Source organism: Pangasianodon hypophthalmus, chromosome 15 (assembly GCF_027358585.1).
Source record: "Pangasianodon hypophthalmus isolate fPanHyp1 chromosome 15, fPanHyp1.pri, whole genome shotgun sequence".
NCBI lineage: Eukaryota > Metazoa > Chordata > Actinopteri > Siluriformes > Pangasiidae > Pangasianodon > Pangasianodon hypophthalmus.
This window is the reverse complement of record NC_069724.1, coordinates 11,958,468-11,979,716: the sequence shown is the minus strand read 5'-3', so window position 1 is coordinate 11,979,716 and position 21,249 is coordinate 11,958,468. Positions and strand designations below refer to the sequence as shown.

Here is a 21,249-nt window from a genome sequence, read left to right as displayed (position 1 = left end):
TGATTAAGATTCAGGAAAAAAAGTGTGCATCATCATGAGACATGCTAAATTTACATTAATTTGCTAGAAAACACCATTTATACCAGGAAGCATATAATGGGACAAGATCTGTGCACTGACATTTTTTTTACCTTAATAATAATGGATGCCTAGGTTGGGCAGCATGGTGGTTTAGTGGTTAGCATGTTTGCCTCACACCTCCAGGGTTGAGGGTTTGAATCCCATCTCCACCCTTTGTGTGTAGAGTTTGCATGTTCTCCCTGTGCTTTCAGGGGTTTCATCCAGGTAATCAGCTTTCCTCCCCCAGTCCAAAGACGTGCATTGTAGGCTAATTGGTATTTCCAAATTGTCCATTGTGTGTGTGCAATTGTGCCCTGTGATGGGCTGGCCCCCTGTCCAGGGTGTCCCCTGCCTTGTGCCCTGAGTTCCCTGGGAAAAGCTCCAGGTGACCCTGTGTAGGACAAGCAGTACAGAGAATGGATGGATGCCTAGGTTCATGTAAACTGCTGTGTCTATTTATTCAGTTCTGTAATTTTTTCATTCCTGTCCACTCTTGGCCAGCAGATGGAGCCTGTTGCACTGAATAATTTCAAAATCTCCTTCACCCCTCTTTAGAGACCTGCCAGTTGGGTAGTATGCAGTTTGGAACAGAGCTAAAATAAGCCTTTTCACATTGCAGTTTCAGCTGCAGGCATGAGAGAACTTTAATAATGTTATCTAACATTATTTATAATGTTGTTTTCCTGTCTAACTCTCTCCCACTTTCAGTGTGTGATGGTGGAGTGCTGCTGTGGTGGATGGCCCTGTGCTCATCCCAGATCTGCTCACACTGAGCATCATTTCATCACACTGAGCACTGTTTGTCTTTACTCTTCAGCACCTGTACACTGTAATCAGTTATAACCGCACCGTCTGGTGTCACCAAGAAGAGGATGTGTTCCCTTTTGTTTCTGGTTCCTCTCAAGGTTTCTTCCTCTTGTACTTTCAGGGAGTTTTTCCTCACCACTGTCACCTCTGGCTTGCTCATTACAGCTCTAAATCTACATCTGGATTCCTGTAAACCTGCTTTGTGACATAAATCTTTTAGCTTAGAACTTGGAATAAACCCAAAACCAGCCTACACGCTGTGCCAGGAAAAAGTACTGTAGGTGGAATATAAGCACAATTTCAGTTTCACAACTATGCGGCAGTGGTTCTGTAAGGTCAGACTATGTTCCTCAAACTAAAGATATAGAGGGTACCACTCCTTTCACATGTGACTGTACCTTAAAACCCCCATTTAGTACTTCTTTTTTTTGCTTTGTTTTGTTTTGTTTTGAGAGAGAGAGTAACCTCCTGTATTTCAGTCAGTAATGCCAGTGGGGTTTATAATATTATTTTTGACTATGCTTATTGTTTAGATTGTTTAGCTGTTCAGATTCTGCTTTTCAGAAATACTGAATATTGTAGGTTTAAGAAGCTCACATTATATTTGCTGTAGTTCAGTATAATAAGAACAACAACAACAACAACAATAATAATAATAATAATAATAATAATTTATATAGTATCTTTCTAACACTATAATGTAATACAATCTAATACAGTACAAACTTTCAGTATGATGAACGATGACGTCACGTTACTCCGGGAAGGTGACGCTCTTGCCGTTGCACTGTTTGCCAGCATGGTTGCCAGATTGGTATATCTGACCCTCTAATAAGTCTGGCTTTAAACCCATTGCAATTCTAAAGCACCTCGGCCTGCTTCGTATATAAAATAAAATAACTACAATAATAATAATAATAATAATAATTATTATTATTATTATTATTATTATTATTGTAGTTATTTTATTTTATATACGAAGCAGGCCGAGGTGCTTTAGAATTGCAATGGGTTTAAAGCCAGACTTAGAACTATAATATTATTATTATTATTATTTATATAGCAGATCAGTTATTATAATGCAGCTCAAGGTGCTTTTCAATATGAAGTAAAAACAAGAAATAAAGATGTAAAAATAAAACAAAACAATAATAAACAATGTAAAATAAAAAAAGTGTAACAATAGAATAAGAGTATAATGATTCAAATAAAAATAATCATTATGTAAAAATAAAGTGCCAGTTGAAGTAAGACAAATTGTATGTTAGTTAAAATCTAAAGTGGAAAAAAAAATTGTAGCTTTTTTTTTTCATCATTCATTATAAGTTATATATAGCTAATATATAAACATACAGAAGAGATGTAGGCTATTTAAATAAAAATGGTTGTTTTTTTCTCCCAAATGAAGTAGGCAGAGTGTTAAACAATCTCACAACTACGTCACTTCTTAAGTTTATTACTTTGCAGTAAACTATTTAGTATGTTAAAACATCAGTACCTGCTTTTAACCAACATTATTCTCCTTAACCGCAACTGGGTAGTAATTAATGCAATCTGGCAACCCTGCTGTCCAAGCCCTGCGGATTGCGGGCGGAGACGTGAGGAGGGAGTGGAGCAAACACGCCGTAGTGCTTTTATTTTTAATCGGCTGGCTTTGTGTTCGGACCCGTGTTGATGCCGCGGTTCCGGGGAAACCGCTGGCGCTGCCAGGAGAACAGTCCGGACTGAAACACTGCCCGCTTTTGCCACACATTTGACCACCAGGTTTAATTTTTTTTGTTGTTGTTCGATGGCGCAGATGAAGAGGATGTGGGAAACACCGCCGAGGCGTTCGGGCGCGACTGAGCGGTTTTTGTCCCCAGGTGGAGCAAACCTTACAGCTGTGCTTCTGAACGTGTGGAGTGCTGGACAGAGAAGGGCAAACAAAAGGGCCGCCATGCTGCCGGGGTAAATTTGTAAGGCGATTTGAAGGCGACGCAATGGCTGAGCATGAGACTAATCTGAGGACGGCCAGGATATGGCGAGACGCAGCGTTACGCTCCAGGAAACTGAGGAGCAACCTGCGCCAGCTCACTCTTAGCACCAACAACAGCCAGAAAATCACCTTACCTGAAGACATCAAGGAGATCGAAGTCCTCAACCTGGGCAATAATTCTCTCCAAGAGCTTCCCGAAGGTCTGGGCTCCACTCTGACCAAGCTTCGCATCCTCATTCTCCGCAGGAACAAGTTCACCTCCGTGCCCTCTCCAATATTCCAGCTCTGTCACTTGGCTGAGCTGGATCTTAGTCACAACTGCCTGAGCCATTTCTCGGAGGACATCGAGCATTTGAAGGGGCTGAAAAAGCTCTGTGTGAGCCACAACAAGATCCAGTACCTGCCATCCCAAATTGGGACGTTGCAGGCCCTGGAGGAGGTCGATGTGAGTTTCAACGAGCTCCGTGATTTCCCCAGGTCCTTCACGCAGCTCAGGAAGCTCAGGACGCTCGACGTGGACCATAACAAGCTCCAAAATTTCCCACCTGAGCTTCTTGCCCTCAGCGATTTGGAGGAACTCGATTGTTCAGGAAATAAACTAGAGGGCCTGCCAGGCAATATCACGATGCTGCAATCTCTCAAAATTTTGTGGCTCAGCAGCACCCATATCTCATCTTTACCTGAGACCTTCTGCGATCTGCAGAACCTGGAGAGCCTGATGCTCGATAACAATTCCCTTGCAGCGCTGCCACGGTCGTTTGGAAAAATGCAAAAGCTGAAAATGCTCAATCTGTCATCCAACTCCTTTGAAGAGTTTCCTCAGGTTATTCTCACAATCGCTAGTTTGGAGGAGCTGTATTTGAGCAGAAATAGGTTGTCTTTCCTCCCAGACGAAGTGGGCCGGCTGTCTAACCTTGCCAATTTGTGGTTGGACAATAATAGAATAACGTTTCTTCCAGACTCCATAGTGGAGCTAGAGAAACTGGAGGAGCTGGTTTTACAGGGTAACCAAATTGCCATCCTGCCCGACAATTTCGGAAAGCTTGCCAAAGTTAACATTTGGAAAGTTAAGGACAATCCTCTCATACAACCTCCATATGAGGTGTGCATGAAGGGCATCCCGTATATAGCTGCCTATCAGAAGGAGCTCGCCCATGCCCAGACTGCTGTGAAACCAAGACTCAAACTTGTTTTGATGGGGCAGACAAATGCAGGGAAAACTAAGCTCAGGCAGTGCATTGTAAGCAAACCGTTAGATGCTAAGACAATAACTGGCGGTAGAGGGATCGATGTGACGAACTGGGTAGCAGACGTTCGCCGCAGTCTTACATTCATCGTGTATGATTTATCAGGGAAGCAGAATTACGAACTCATTAAACCATTTTTCCTCTCGCCAGGCGCTCTGTACATAGTGGTAGTAAATTTAAAGTTGTACACGTGTAAGACTTTCTACTCCAGCGTAGGGTATTTCCTTCACCTGCTCAGCGCCAAGGTGCCCAATGCAGTGGTGTGTGTTGTGGGAACGCACATTGACCTCTGTGCTGAGGCAGAATTGGAGGAAAAGTGTTTGGATATTCACAGACAAATCTCTCTGCAGGAGAAGAGAGACACAGAGAGTCTGCGGACACTTGCTAAGCAGGTGGACGAAGCCTTGGAACAGGACTATGATGTCAGAGCATCAAGCCCTCATGTACTGTTTTATGGAGTCTCAGACAGGAACTTGAGACGTAAAAAAGCCCAACTGCAGTACATGCTGAACAATCGACTGCAGATCTTGTCCCCGGTGTTTTGTGTCAGTTGTGTGGAGATGCGAAATATCGAGCGATTGAAGGAGAAACTCATGTCTGTTGCCGATCATCGTGATATCTTCCCTAACCTTCACAGAGTACTGCCAAAGTCATGGCAGATGCTAGAGGAGCTCCATTTCAAGCCGCAGGACCTTTGGCTGTCATGGTGGGATTCTGCTCGCCTGGGCCTGCAAGCAGGACTGACAGAAGACCGTCTACAAAGTGCACTGTCCTACCTACACGAGAGTGGAAAACTGCTGTACTTTGAGGACAGCGTAACGCTAAAAGAATTTGTCTTCCACAATCTGCCGCGGTTCATCGCCATCTTGAATGTCTTCTTTCAGAAAGACCTTACTGCCATGCTGGAAAAATTAAAATCTGAAAGCGACACTGAAGAGAATGTCGCTCCCTCCCAGATTCAGCACCATGTGGAAAGTTTTCTGCTGCACGGTCTGCTGCCCTCTAATGTCATCCGCCAGCTCCTCAAACCTCTTGTGCAGACGCAGCAGGACTTGCACCTTATCATGGAGTTGCTTGAAAAGATGGGGGTTTGCTACTGCATTAACAAACCTCGGAGCAAACCACTAAACGGGGCACCTGTGGTTTACAAGTTCCCCAGTCTGGTCAGCAGTGAGGAGCCAAACACTGAGCCCTGGCAGAATGGTGGCTCATCAGTTCCTGGTCAGTTCTTCTCGGTGGAACAGTTGCAGATCGAATATAGCTTTCCATTTCTCATCCCCCCTGGACTTTTCGCACGGTTCAGCGTGCAAATCAACAGCCATGTGGTGCAACGCACTGATGGAAAAGATTTCATCTTTGCCTACCGAGGTAAAGTGCCTGTGATGGTGAACTACCGGCCTTCTCGAAACAGACTGCACCCGGAGACCCTTGCCATTTCTAGTCACGCATCTTTGCCAAATATCTGGACAGCTTGGCAAGCGATTACCCCACTGATAGAGGAGCTGAATGTTCTTCTCCAGGAATGGTCTGGTCTCCATTATTCAGTACATATACTGTGTTCCAAGTGCCTGAAGCGAGGGTCACCCAACCCACATTCCTTTCCAGGTGAGTGGACTATCGTTTGCTTTCTGGTCAGTTACTAATATGACTCCTCTGGGTTGGCATTGAAAAAGGAATGATTAATCTCTTAAACTCCAATAAGCTATAGAATTTGGAAATATTTGCTTAATTATTTAGATTTAGCTACTGGATAAGAGTTAAAGGAACATAAGAGGTTAACCAAGATCTAATTAATGAACAAAGGTTTTATCTTTGAGTCAATATTGAAAAGATAACACTAGATCTCAAACACTATCCATACGAACGCATACAGAGACAGGCGGCCATAACAGCACTGTTACCATGTGAGCTAATGATGGGATTTATTGTCAGGTAAACATGACGTGTCCACTCATGACACGTCTGAGTGGACAGCACTGAGATGATGGAGCCTAATCAAAAGCACATGGGGTGGGTGGTAGAGGACAGGGATGTCTCAGTAGGTCTCCAGCCCCACCTAGAAACAGAAACTAACCAGCACTGTTCTGTCAAGCCATAGAAGCGAGGATTCCCATGGTAACCAAAAATGGGATGCAGAAAAGGAGAAGTTGGTAGGCTTTGGATTTTTGCCAAGTGCACATGAAACCGTAATAATCAGCATAACATTTGGACCTAAACAAAGATTGCATGCCATGTGACAGCCATGTTCTTCATTTCTCTCATGCAGAGGAACTGTGAGGTGAAATCCAGACTTCACATCACATTTCTGTCATATTTCCTTCTCTTACTCCTAGCCTTTGGTTGCCCAGTTCAAGCCACTGCAGTGGATTAGTTCACGTCTGTGGTTATAGCTGTTCCAGTCATTTTGCACTGCTGTTCTCCACAGGATGCTCTATTTGGCACGCCACTCAAACTTGTGGAACAAAACCATGATGCCGTAAAAGGCTACAGGCCAAAGATCAGTCCTAAATGGATAGAGAGCTTGATATGGCGTAATACACCAGCGACTCTGCTCAGAGAGGAAAGCTTTCTGTTTCTGATCTAAAACCCCAAGCAGAAAATTTACACAACAGCTCCATGGCCAGTTTATGGCAAGTTGTGAGTTTATAGAGAACAGGGTATACGTTCACAGTGCTGTGGTTTTGTGGCTGCTGAAAATGATGTTGTTTTTGTGGCTGTTCTTCTACCTCCTTTTCATCATCCACCACCATTACGTTGTGATGAAAAACACACGTAAACATGGGTTATGTACCTTTTACATACACAGTGGGGTCCGAAAGTCTGAGAACACATTGAAAATCTGGGATTTATTTTCATTTCAAATTGGAAATGAACAGAAGATTTTAAAATTTTGAAATATTTAAAACAAAGAAAGTACACGTTCAATATATTGAATATCAATATTCAAGACTGTGCACTATCTCTAGATCCCTATTTAAATGTCGGCAAAACTGTGATATTGATTATGTTAACTGCTTTGTACAAAAGGTCAGATTTTCCTCATGCCTTATCTCTTCTATTTAAACATGTTCAGTCAACACTGAAGGATTTGATCTAAAATGGATCGTAAGGTTTTGCACAAACTTCTGGAGTCCATGCCAGCTCGAGTGCACACTGTCATTAAGGCAAAAAAGGGCAAACGTTGGACTTCTGATCGGAAAATTGAGAGTTCAAATCCCAGCACCACCAAGCTGCCACTGCTGGGCCCTTGAGCAAAGCCCTTAACCCACAACTGCTTAGTTGTATAAATGAGATAATTGTACGTCGCTCTGGATAAGGACATCTGCAAAATGCCCTAAAAATGTATAAATGGAAACGCACCAAATACTAAAAAATGCTGAAATTCATGTAAATATTTCAAAGATTCTACTTTTCACTCAAGTTGTTGTTGTTAGTAATATAATTTGTAATGAAAATTGTTCCATTAAATTAGAAAAGAATGCAAAATAGAAGCATTTTCACTAGCAGTCTCTGACTTTTGGGCCTCACTGTATACTGTACATATGACCTCTTTTAATATTGTGTTGCTTAGCTTCTCATCTGCATGACTAGCAGCTCCGCCCACATCACTGTAAATTGCAATCTTGAAAATAAACCGCTTTTGAGTGCTTTTTAGCCCAGAAGTTAAAAGCTTACTCAACTTTTTCTCCCTTTTTGCCACCCACCCACTTACTGGCTCTTCTCTAACATGAGACAGCTCTAATCTAGGGAGGGTAAACTCTAGCACACATGTGAAGCCACTAGATCTTTTTGAGCTGATGCTCATGCTATATCACAGAGCAGCTGAACACTGTGAAGAGAACATTAACCGACAGAAGAGGCAGTAATGCCATCCCTCTCATGGACAGTTACGCCCTATTGGCCTCCCGGCATCATCAGGATTCGAACTGCCGATTTCTTGAGGATAGTCCCACTGTTTCCTGTTGTGCCACTCTGTAGGCTACTCAGCTCAGCTCACAACATCCCTGACGTCCACTGAAAAACACTGTATATAGCGCTGTTATATGCTGAGCTGGGTTTTTGCATATCCCTGTTAATTTACCCAGATGTCCTGCTATCCTGTCCACATGCTGATGCTCAAAAAAAAATTTTTTTACAAAATCATATATTTTGTTTTTTAAACATGTTTCTTGTCACTTATCGTTTCCTGGACCTCTTTAATATTTCCCATCATGCTCCTCGACATACACTTGCAGCCATACAGTAACTCACAACATGCACTCATTATCAAAGTCTGAATGCTGTATTTATTATATTTTTTATTTATTATACCTGTGTTAGCTTGGTGCCACTGGTGCATTGAAAATCCCACAGCATTATGAAGGAGGCAGTGATTGCAAAAACCAAAGCTACTTACAATCCAAAGTGTGTGTAAATGTTCATACAGTGCTTTTATCTAAGTAAGCTGATCAGTTTTATTGATTACTTGCTGTTTATTGGTCAAATAGGAGCTCTGGTTCTTTTTTTGCCATATGCCCACTTTCTTGGACTTGACAGAACAACAGATTTTAGCCGCACAGTTTTTCCATCACACCATATTAGGGAATGATGTTTTTGGCCCGCATGCATGTTGATTCTGTCTCAGAGCTCCTCAGTTCTTGTAGACTAAACACAGAGGAATTGCAGAACCTTGGCTTTCTCATCACATGATCCAGAAGCTTGAACACAATCAATCCACTATTAAATATATTTTAGGTCTTTGCAGAGATTTTTGCTCAGATAGAAATGGCAGTCTTCAGTAGTACAAGGTTCAACAACTTTTTTGTTTGAAAAAAAAAATTACAGTGGAAATGTTTGACTGGAAAAACATTGCGGTTAGACGTAAGTTCAGTGTTCCATGACAGTTTTTTTAATCACATGCCTTTCTTACAATAAACTAACAAAGCACAGCAGTGGGAAAAGTGAGAACATTAAAAAGGACCCAATCAACCTTTCTGCCTCTATTCAAACCATGACCACTGGTCACTTTAATAGGAACATCTGTACAAACTGTACATCTTCACATTCAGTGATCAGTCATGTAGCAGCAGCACAGTGCATTTAAATCATGCAGATACAATCAAGAGCTTCAGTTAATGTTCACATCAAACATCAGAATGGGGAAAAATGTCTCAGTGGGGAAAAGTATCTCAGACCATGGCATGGATGTTGGTGCCAGACGGGCAAGTTTGAGTGTTTCTCTTGGGATTTTCACTCACAACATTCTCTAGAGTGTACACTGAATGGTGTGAAATTCAAAAAAACATTCCAGAGAGCAGCAGAGGAGAATGAAAAGACTACAAAGAGTTGACACTGGAGACTCCTTCCATAAATGTTAAATAAACATCTCTTTACAAAAAATTGATCAATATCATATTACATGTCAATGATTATACACTTTTTCAGCATGTCAATGTTTATACACTTTTTAAATCCAGTGTGCATTAATATAAACCTGTGATTTGTAGCTGATACTACTGTCAGAGCTGCTATTATAGAAGATTAATCGACACCTTCTGACCAATCAGCAATTCTGTGCTGTGGTGTAATAAACTGTAACCTAGTTTAACTGTATAACCTAGCCATGGGTCTCTATTAATAAAATAAGCTTATCAGGAGTTTATTTTTGTCCTTTACGTTCCTCAAATTCAAACCCTCACTCTTTTTAAACTTAGTTTTGAGCCTGAGATTTCTCCATTTGGCTTTCAGAATATAATTATAAGCTGCCGAGGTTTCCTATTCACACATCCGTCGTCATAGCACCAGTCCTTTCAGTGTTATAGACAATAAACAGAATTTTATCTCCACCTGTGTAGGCATGTTGGAAGATGGGATTGGGTTCAGGAAAGACTTCTTTGTATTGGAGCCAACTTGGACACCAACTTGTTGCCTCCTGTTTCTTGGCTGGAGATGTGTGAGAAATAAGAGACGGGTCTCAGAGCCCTGATGATATGTAAAAGCAGACCTGAACTCACACGCTGGGTCAGCAACCCACAAGGTTATCTACTTCAAACCAGTTTTTGAACTTTGAGCAGACTGGGGATTTGTGATGTGGTGTGTTGCTGATTGTGAAAATCACAGGTTTATATTAATGTGCTTGTTCTTTCTAATACGTTGTCGTTTCTATAGTAACAGCTCATTCATGTGGACGTGGGGGACACCACTTGTTGATGTGGTGAAGTTTTCTCTAGGAAAACATAAGGAACTACTCTGATATAACTTAGCTGTCCAAAGTGCAGAGGTCATCCAAATTTAGCTGGTTGTCCAACGCCCGGGACTAGAAAATATTTTGACCACATGTTTTTGAAGCACTTTTCTACGCACTGACTGCCTCATGATGGCCTTTTTCTGCAAAACACAGGATGTTTTGAATGTTACAGTGCTTAAATAACAGACATGGTACTACACTGCATAGCCGTATATTAACGTGTGGCTTGATGTGTAATGCTAGATCATCTGTTGATTATAGTCATGATGTTTTAAACACAATCTTTGACCAACAGTTTTCCTGAACGGATTTCACACCTGACTTTTCCAGCAAGACCATGCACAAAGCAGGACGGTAATTACAGTCAGGTCCATAAATATTTGGACAGCGACACAATTTTTGTAATTTTGTAGGAAATGTCGTATGGATGTTGTATAAAAGTTAGACTTAATAATGTCAAGATACACTTAATATAAAGCAGGAAGTATTTTGTAGTGGGTTGTGCAGCATTGTTAAAAGCTCCCTGTAGTTCTTTCTCTGTGTGAGGTTGTTTATGGACAGCACTGATTTTTTCTGAGAGACATGCCCTCTTGTAATCGGGTTAGTGGATTAAAGGGGATTAGTGGGAGTGTGAACGGGACTCGCTGTCAAGTCAGTGCTGAATTTGTTACGTAATCACAAACAAGCCACATTCCACCATTCATTTTCTGTTAGTTACAATGCAGAAAAGCAACAAAGCTAAATGACTCCAGTAAATTCTTCTGTCTAACCATGTGGTGTAACTGTCTGATCCCCCTCACCCACCATCCCCTGTTCATGAAAAGAGAAACCACTCTCCATACCAGGAGGGGTCAGTGGTGCATATTTGTCATTGAAAAAAAGGAAAACTAATAATCATGGAAAGACAGAGCCAGTGACCCAGTAGTTTGTTGGGAAAAGTACAGCTAACTGCAGATGAACAGTGGGTTGAGAATTTTTGAGAAAGTTGGCTGACAGCAGGTTGGGTGTGCCAGGGCCTGGAAGTCAACTCTTTGTTAAAGAAAGCATATTTAACACCAAAGCGACACAGTCACATTTATAACGTTTATAACATTTTATACCGGAATCTGATCCCAGCTGTGTGTGGTTTTTATGCATAAATCACTCACTTTATGACTTCCTTTTTTTTATGATCATTCATTTCCTTGGAAAAAAGAAAAATAGAAACTCAACCGCAAAACCTAGTACATTAATTCCTCAGAGCCGTGTGAATGGAAAAGGTTTAAGTAATTAAGGCAAAAGGTTACACAGGTTTTCAGAAATGTTCCTCGGGTGTGACTGCTTTTGTAATTAAGGGTGTGGAAGACCCTGCAGACACATGTCACAAGACTAAAAATCATGCTGCCATGTCTTGTAAATGCCATATCATGAGATTTATATGCTGCTCTAGTGATTGATCTGGAGATAATATGATTCTGGTTTAATGCTGCAAGTGATCACTCCTATATTTGCACTACAGCTGTTCCTCGGGTGGCTGTCACTATGACAGTGATATGATATTTATATGATATTGATATCGTGATACTTGATACTGATGAGGGGAGAAGTTAGTAGAGATGCTTTAAGGCAACGTGTTTCTCGTATTCATTTGATAGATTTTCATGGTGACCAGATCAGACCCAAAACCAATCTGGTGTTTACTGACTTCAGATCAGTGGGTGACACGTTAGTGCAGTGGGTAGTGTTGCTGACACAGCTCCGAGATCCCTGGTTCAATCCAGAGCTTGGGTTACTGTCTGTGTGGTGTTTCACATATTCCCCATGTGCACATATGGGTTTCTTCCATGTTCTCTGCTTTCCCCCACCTCTCAAAAGCTTCCTGTACATGGACTGGCGACATCAAATTGTCCCTCGGTGTGAACGTGAATGTGGATATTGCCTTACAGTGAACCGGTGTCCCATTCAGGGTGTGTTCCTACCTCACACCCAGGGTTCCACTGCCACCCTGACCAGGATAACTCTTAGTGAATATCAAATCACTGCATCCCTATTAAATAGTTTATTATAAACACTGAATAAAAAAACTGATTTTTAATCTCTAAGTTTTTCAGTATGACGATTTTGCCACCCCTAAGAGTGCTTTTTTTTTTAATCCTGTTGGCAATTCTGGGAAATGAGTTTGTGAGAAGGCCTGAAATGTCCGTGCTTTGTGACTGCAGCAGCTCCACAGTCCAGCGGAGCTTTTCTTCCAGTTTCCTTGATCGTTATCCAGCTTCAGTGGAAACACATTGATTGCCACCTCAACGCAAACACGAAAGCCACAACAGGACTTGATCCTGCACAGAGGAAGCACTGCGATATTTTTGGGCAGAGGTTCTTAAGGTTCTTTTTTGGGTTTGTGTGTGTGTGTGTGTGTGTGTGTGTGTTGGTGTGTTGGAAGGTGTTCAAGTTTCTACGAAAGATAAAAAGCAAAGCAGATTTCCAGATCCTGGTTTCACATTTAATATAATGCGGTTTAGGCATAGTTCCTGATTTTCTTCATACTCATATGTATGATGATACACTCGAATCAGCTGTAAATTACCAAACTCGTTCACAGCACAGCTAATTTATACAAAAATGACAGCTCATAGAGAGCTGAAAAGGAAAAATGACAACTAAATAGTGAAAGAGCACCTCCGAAGCATAGTGTGTGCTAAAGTTTGCAATAATGCAGCGTCCCTGCTAACATAGACACATACAAATGCTTCTTTCTTTTATAGAGTGTCATTACTTTTGTCTTAATTGAATGGCGACACTTATTATTAAATTACGGACGTGTTTTGGATCTCTCTTTTCAAGTTAATATAAAATAGAATTAATATAAAAGTGACAGCGTTTCACAAAATGTTCAGTAGATTTGTGTGTAATTGAAATAAATAAGCGATTTATACTTGACAGCAGAATCTGTGTATAAAACTGCAGCAACTCATCACCAATTATACAATATAAGTCTCCTTAACTGTAAATGTCCACAAAATTAAGAGTGAATATAGGATTCAAACGTTCTTCCAATTCGCTGAATTTTCATTAATACCACTTTTCTTGTGTAAATGTGATTTACAAATAAATCTACAAATAAATTTGATAAATGAGCCCCAGTGTGTAGTCCTGATGCACTCTAAAGTTGCTAGGCATCTTATCTTTTACAATAAACATCATTTTTTTTTAATTCAAGCCAGACTTCAAGCTGGCAGTAGAGACACCATTGAGTCTTGCTTTTGTTTATTTCATCATATTACATTTGACAGCAAAAGAAAAAAAACACTGTTTCCTTCTTTAACATCAGTCTTCAACTAAAAACTAAAGACAGTTGCTTGTATTAAAAGGCGGTGGACTAGACGCTGTTGAAAAATGCATGATTTTTAATATTCGTGATGAATGGACCACACCTATGTACCCACATAACCCGTCTCTTAATACAAGGAACTTTCCGTGTAAACATTGATGTGACTTTAGAGCTTACGTTGCCGATTCTGACAGCCCCATATGTCCACTTCAAATAAATATGTTCATTTTTTCAATCCAGTGTCTATATTATGCTGTGAAAAGCTCTTACTTTCAAGGTGTTCGAAATTAGTTCTTCCTGTCAATAATTGTTTATAAAATAATCAGGTTGTTGCCTTTAAGATTCTGAAGCTTGTGGTCAGCTAAGTGTACAACAACTGTCAAGTCAATATGTTTTTATGTACTTAATATTTTAGTGTGTAAGTCTTTCCGTTAGTGCTGTAAAATTGAGAAATACGATACTGTATCCTAAAATTAGGTCACGCCGCTGTGTGCAGGAAAGATTGTTACAGTAATGGAGAGTGGAACAGGAAACTCGTTGGGTGTTTCCATGATATTAGATCTCATGAGATGTCTGATTTTCCTGGCAAAGCCTCAAGCTGGGAAGAGAAAGTGATACTTCAAGCGATATTATTTTCATCACTGCTTCTGTATAGTAAACATGTCCTGAGGTGCTGAGTGCTGAGGGCTTATTCAGGTCTGATGCTCTGTTCCCTTTCTGACTTGAAATGTCTTTTTTTTTTTTTTTTTGAAAAAAAAAACCTGACCTTTACTGTCATTATGTATATGCGCAGTACAACAAAATGCCTGTCTTTGCACAAACCGGTATAGAAGGAAGTCAGGATGAGAACGCAGGGCATGGTCACTGGAGCCATTGAAGGAAAAGGGTTAAATTTAGTATATACAATTTTAGAGATTCAGTAAAAACGTTTAACATGAAATTATCTGCTTCCAATCAAGAGTTCAAAATTGTTATAAAACACAATGAAATTGTAAAGTTTATTGTAACATATACAATCGATATCGTGATAAATGATCATCATGTTGCCCAGCTCTATTGTGAACAATAGCTATGCATCATTTAAGCGTTTTCACATTTTATTCATTTTTTGTGGCTTGGGGTGCCATAGAAAAGGTATGAATCGAACTAACAGCAAAAAGAAAACAAAAAGATTTCATCCAAGTTGTTCCTTTTTTCTTGTTTAAGCCATGTTGTGGTGTAGAAATGTGAGCATGTGATTTTTATCACTCGTAAAATCCTCCCACAAAGCCCTTTTGATTTTGACCTGATTTTGGAAGGATAGAAAATTTCATTGTAGTCGCCAGCCTGCGCTGTTTTGTAACTAATTCATAAGGCTAACATTATCATCACGTGAGGCCATGCACACTGAAAACTATTCAGACTGCGTACAGTGGCAGGATTGCAATATGTCTCTTGTACAAGAAAGGCTGAGATCTCTTTTTATCCTTATTTCTTAAATTAAATAAAATATGAATTTAATAATATTAAATTAAATTTATTTGACAAAACTACTGCTGATTTTCTTAACACTTATGTTTATGTATTTCTGTATGACACATTATGTATGGAAATGTACAAGCTCTGAAACAAGAACATTATAGAAATCATTGCTTGCCCACCTCACTCTTGTAGCTATAATATTGATTTGTGTCAGTCTGAAAAAGAAATATGTTAATTAGTATTAATTAAAAACAACCGCTGATTTGTAGGAGTTGGTTTATTTATGTCAAATCATGACATACTCAGGCCTTATGTTTGGCCATGCTGTGATGTCTTTATATTAATGCTTTGTATGCATGAGATGATGTCATCCAGTGATGCTCAGTAAATCCCCAGGAGACGTGGTCAATCCTGTTGTGTCATTATGTTAGGTAATGTGTGTGGCATTACCTAATTCATTTGACCTGTGCTGGATCAGAAGGAATGCAGATCTAAGCTTGAAAGGGTGCTTTACTTGTCTAGCTCAGTGCTGTGCTCTCAAGTCTTGAGCTTCTTCCATGTGAGATCGGTTTGATTTAATGAGGGCTTTCCTGTCCTGAAACTTTGTGATGTCCGCATTTAGAGATTTTGGCTCTTACTGTTCATCTGTGTCCCCTTTTCCATTAGCTCTGTCTCCTTCTTTCCCCTTTGTTCCTTCAGATCTTTGTGTTGTCCCTTGACAACAGGACAGATTTTGAGCTCTGATCATGTGACTCACCTGTATTGTGTCTCGGTTTATTGTAGTCGTGATGTATCATATTGTAGTAACCGGGAAACCCTTACCGTAATGTTTGGAATTCAGAAGCAGGAAATTACAGACAGTTATCAGTTCTTACAAGGGTTTTTTTTTCTTCTTTTTTTTCCATGGCATGTTGCATGCTGGCTTTAAGGGACATGTACAGTCCTGAGGAAGTTAAATGGCTCTTTATCTCGCTTCAGCATCTCTCTGTTTGCAGAATTTCCCTTCAGGTCACTGCACACATGAATGAATAGTTGAAGTGCACCATGTCAGAGCTAAATGCACCTTCACTGGGACTGAATAGCCTTCAGTGTGTTGCAAAGAGCGGTGCTCCATTTAATCAAAGCATGACTGATAAGTTACTTATTCACACTAAGTGATCCTTAGCCTGCTTGTCTGGAGCCGCTCGGAATGACTGTGCTCATTTTGAAAGCTGGGAGTCACATGACCAGACTGCTAATTCTGTCTCTCTATCTGTGTGTCTGACTCTGTGCTATATGTGCTCTATCCCCTTGTTAGGAGTTTCCGAGTTTGCCCCTGCCGCAACCTTTCTTGTTCTGTACAGCTCGGCTGCCAGTCATAAATCTGCCAGTGACTTATTGTTTACATTTAGTCATTTAGCAGACGCTCTTATCCAGAGTGCACACAGCTGAAGGCACAGCGATACAAAGCGCCATCCTCCCCCACAAGGATTCATAACCTGAAATACAGGCATCAGATCCTGGTCTGAAAAAGTGCTAGAGAGGTCTAGGTGGGGACAAAAAGACACAAGGTGGCATGTTCAACAGCAGCCGTGAGCCATAAATAGGAGGATGGCATAGGAATATGCAAAACTCAAAATGTGATATGAAATGTTTATTTGAGCAAGGGATCATTTCACTGCTCACAATAATTCATATAACGTTACAAGCCGACATGCCTGACCCCTTATACAGTGAGTTGCAAAGCTACCATGCATGCTAATGAACAGAAAAATATCCTTATTAAATTTTTTTTTTCTGCACAGATCGCGCTAAATGACGATGTAATCAGAACGTAGTGATGTGTTCTGATCGTATGTCTATCCTTATAGGATCTTTATCATATTTATAATCTGACATGGAGAACACGTTATCACATAGTTGTGTTATAGCATTCAGCCAAAGTTTTATTCAGATCTCATACAGCGTGACACATAATAATTGTAAAGGCTGCCGTAATTGTCTAAAAGCATCTTAAGACAAGTAATGAAGTTAATGGTCATGTGTACATATATGTCTGAATCAAAATGTGTTTTAATAAGTAGTATTAAAAAAAAAAACCTGCATTTTTTTTAAAGCCTGACTGTTTTCCTAAAGCGGTAGTTTTTATTTAGAGCATAGCAGAAGTACTTGACCTATTTGGGAAGTGTAAGAAAAGCCTCCTGGGTGAAACTCCCTCATGAAGCTGGTTGAGAAGATGAAGAGAGTATGCACAGCTTCTTTAGATATACTGTTAAGAATACATTTAAAATATAAAATGGTTTTGATTTGTCAGACACTTAATTCACCATTAATTCACTTAATTCACAATTAAGTCACTGCATAATTCCATGTTGTTTTTTCTTTATTATTGAATGAAGTCGTCTTTATTATTCTCCAATAGTAAAACTGATTATATTTTATGAGCAGGGGTGTACAAACCTATGATTGGTGGTGTAGTTGTTGGAATCTACCATCTCTTCGGAAGTTTTTCTACAATTAGATCACTAATTACAGTGCTTGTAGGGATTTAAGTACAGCTTCCAGCAGGGTGTTTAGTGACTGCTGGGTTTAGGGTTACAGTGACAGACTGTGAAGACCCTGCCGTATGATCACAGGATGAACTCAGGGACAGATTCTGTGTGGACTGATGCGACTTGACGTCCCTAATTGCACAGATGGCTAGCGAGCTTTGTGCACTGTGCTCATTAATGCGGCAGATGTTAACAGCTGTGCCTCAGACCCAGAAAAACAGAGCTGCTCTTTCACAGCACGTTCCTCCCTCACAGTGAGCCTGGACTGAGCTCTGACTCGGCTTTTCACCCGGTGCAGAGGATTAGAGAGCTGGAAGAGGAATGCTCGGTCATCCTCAGGGTTTAATAATCAGGAGGCAACTTAAGCGCCTGGCAAATTCTGATCAGAGCTACACTCGAACGGTGCCGCAGATGTGGCAGCGTGTTTCAGCTGCTGCTCAGCAGGACGCAGACATCTTACAGCTGCAGGTGCGTCTGGCACTGAAAACCACGCTGGCACAAAAATGCCTCCCGAAATGCCAGAATCTCTCCCGAAATGCCAGAATCTCTCCCGAAGTGCCAGTATCCCTCCTGAAATGCCAAAATCTCTCCCAAAATGCCAGTATCTCCCCAGGCTCTCAGTCTAGGACTCACCAGCGACAATAAGGTTCAAGAGTTTGTCATATGTACAGGAAACAGTCTTTTACACCATACAATGAAATTCTTACTCTGTGAATCCTCCAGCAGCCCATGACATAAATTAAGGACATAACAAAATAATACACAAGGCATAAATTACAATTTACAATTGCAAAATTACTAATAGTGCAAAAATGCAAGAGACAAAAATTATTGCATGTGTAAAGTGTACTGTGTGCAATGTAACAAAGAAAGACATGCAGGAAGAATGACTCACTTGGTTGTTCCTGAGTATCATTCTTACGTCTTACTGATATTAACCTAAAATTCTGGTCAGATTTCATTTTACACAATTTTTCCAAATTGTCTACTGCCGTAATTTTATTCGTTCCATGAAGCAATGTAGCTTTCATTGCCACTCTTTACTCCAAAATAATCAGCCAAGACATGTTTGTTGTCTGAGTTATGAGGCTAATGTTGTTAACAAGTAAGGGAGGCTTAAACCTACCATCTTATCATGTACGCTGTGTTTCTAATTCAAAATAAGATGCCCTGTTTCTAGTTCAAAACTGTTACTCCAGTGCAAAAATACTCTTTGTCTGGTGCCAAATGCACATGCTCAGTGTGCAAGGCCACTTTAATTAACATGGGGTGAGTTGGAAATGGCAGTGCTGCAGTCTGGTGTAAAATGGCTTAGAAGAAGCTGAAATTTGAATAAATAAATATTTATAATTCCACCATAACAGTTGGTGAAAATCATCTTGTGAATCCATTTGATTTCAGGACCCTGATGTTGAGAACTCAGGCTCTAAATTTATATCATCGTTTAGTCTTTATTAAGTTTGATGTCTTGCCATTATATCTTGTCTGAAACATCACATCGCATAGCTGAAATTTGGGCCAAAGACTTGTTGGCGTTTTGTCAAGTCGCAAACACAATGTGCTACATGGTCATGTATTCATATTTTCTTTCCCTTCTCTGTATTAATGTGCACTAGCTAACTAGCTCACCATACGTTATTACATTGGGTTAGTTACCAATTTTTAGTCATCAGTTTGGTTTCCATGCCAACCTCCTGAGCTTTTGCTCACCTGGTGGGCTAGCTAATACATTTATGATTCGTCCACCCTAGGTATTGTATTGAAAATAAAAAATAACAAGTGATCGGTGCACTGCTTGCTGTTGGCTCATCACTTCCTGCGCATTTGTTCAGCTCTGTCACGAGACGGCTGTTCAGTTGGAATGGCTGCATATCTACAGGATGGCAGTCGGATCACTTCCTTCCCTCAGCTGTGTTTTTTTTTTTTAATTTGCTTACATTGGACTGTGTGTCCATTCCAATGGGAAAAGGTGTTTTTATGCCGCCATCCACTGTAGCATTGTAAAGTTTCAAGTCGATTTTCCTGAGTTCCAATTTAACTGTATTGAAGTGCTTCTGCTTGGAAAAACATGGATGGCCTGAGCAAGGTCATAAATGTATGGCTAGTCTCTGAATTTGATATATAAAAAGAAGATCTACATGAATTATTTCTGCACAATTAGCAAAAAGAAATGGCGTATAAGCTAGGTTAAGTGTCATGTTCATCTTTGTTGATGAAAATTTTTGGTCCCAGTGGTGACAGTTGCTTAGTTGGGCTGAAATGAATGGAATTATGTTACAAATCTAAACTTACAAAGCTGTTAAAATCCTTTTTCACAATCCAAAAGCTAGATATCAGGCAAAATCACGATTTGCCTTGATGCAAAGATGGCTATGCAAGATGGATGTTGCCCGAGTTCCCAAATGGGAATTCTGAGTTGAATGACCATTCCATTGCACTTTTCCATGTTGGAGGTTAGATTTTTCAAGTTCCGAGTGCAATGGATTGCAGCATTATTCATTCTTCCTTTGACTCCTCTGTCACTGACCTCTATCTCACTGCATCGTCTAATGTAAGGAATAAAAGGTGTTAAACTCGGTGTCATGGACCTTGTTTAACTGCTGTGACACTGTTTGCTTTACCACCCAGACAGTTGTGCAGAAGTATGTGGTGTTTGTACTCCTGCTGCTCGCTGATAGCGGAGGCATTAGCGATGGCTGAGGAATGTTCCCTCATGGGATAAAATGGGATAAAAATCTAACCGCTTACATTAGCAACCATAGAAACTATTTTTGTTTGTTTTTCAGATTAGAAAGTGTTTTCAGTGGACCATTACATCCTCAATAGCAGGATGTAAAGGATCACAGGAAGTTGGGGTGTCATTAATGCTCCCAGTGGTCTGGAAACAAAAAAAACTTGTGCTGTTAATAACTACACTTTATGGTCAAAAGTATATGGACACCTGACCATCACACCGATATGTGTCTATCGAAAACCATGGGTATTAATATGGACTTGGTCCCCCTGTGCTGTTATAATAAGCTCCAGTCTTCTGGCAGGGCTTTCCACTGGATTTTGGAGCGTGACTGCTGTGAGGATTTGCTCATTCAGCGTGAAATTAAAACACCTGATACAGAAAATGGCACTGGATGGCAAAGTCACATTGGAGTCCCCTGATCACACGTCTGTTTTTCGAAAAGTTATATATATTATATCAGATTTATCTGTTTTGGAGAGCGGATTTGAAAATATGTTTTACTGTGGATGGGAAAGCAAAAGAAAAGATTAATTTTTTTTAATTTACTTGTGTTAGTGTTGACACCCCTTTTTTTATTAGACACAGATGTATAATCATTAATATAAGTTTTCTGCCAGGATATAGCCATAGAAATATAGAAACAGTTATGGAAGGAGTCTCCCGTGTCACTGCATCTGTAGCAGTCAGAGGTAAGAGATTTAAGTTTTTCTATATGAAGTCAAGACAGAGGACTTTACTCTGAGGTGTTTGTTTTTGAATTATTAACTTCAAGAGAAAAAAAAGAGAAACAAAAGCAGGAACTAACTTCTTTTGCAGATGTTCCACAACATTAAATGTAAATCTAAATGGATAAAAAATTGATGTGTTTTTTATTAAGTAAAAATTGGGATCGTTTGAC

At 40.2% G+C, this 21,249-nt stretch overlaps 1 protein-coding gene across 2 annotated transcripts in view; it reads left to right on the top strand.

Annotated features, from left to right (window-relative positions):
• Window positions 1-2,451: 2,451 nt before the first annotated feature.
• mfhas1 (multifunctional ROCO family signaling regulator 1) overlaps window positions 2,452-21,249 on the top strand; it is a 30,816-nt gene continuing 12,018 nt past the window's right edge. For both annotated transcript variants that reach the window (XM_026941068.3, XM_053240063.1), the window contains exon 1: window positions 2,452-5,694. In XM_026941068.3, coding sequence (XP_026796869.1) covers window positions 2,847-5,694 — 2,848 coding nt within the window. In that variant the 5' untranslated portion in view covers window positions 2,452-2,846. The remainder of the gene's footprint in view (window positions 5,695-21,249) is intronic.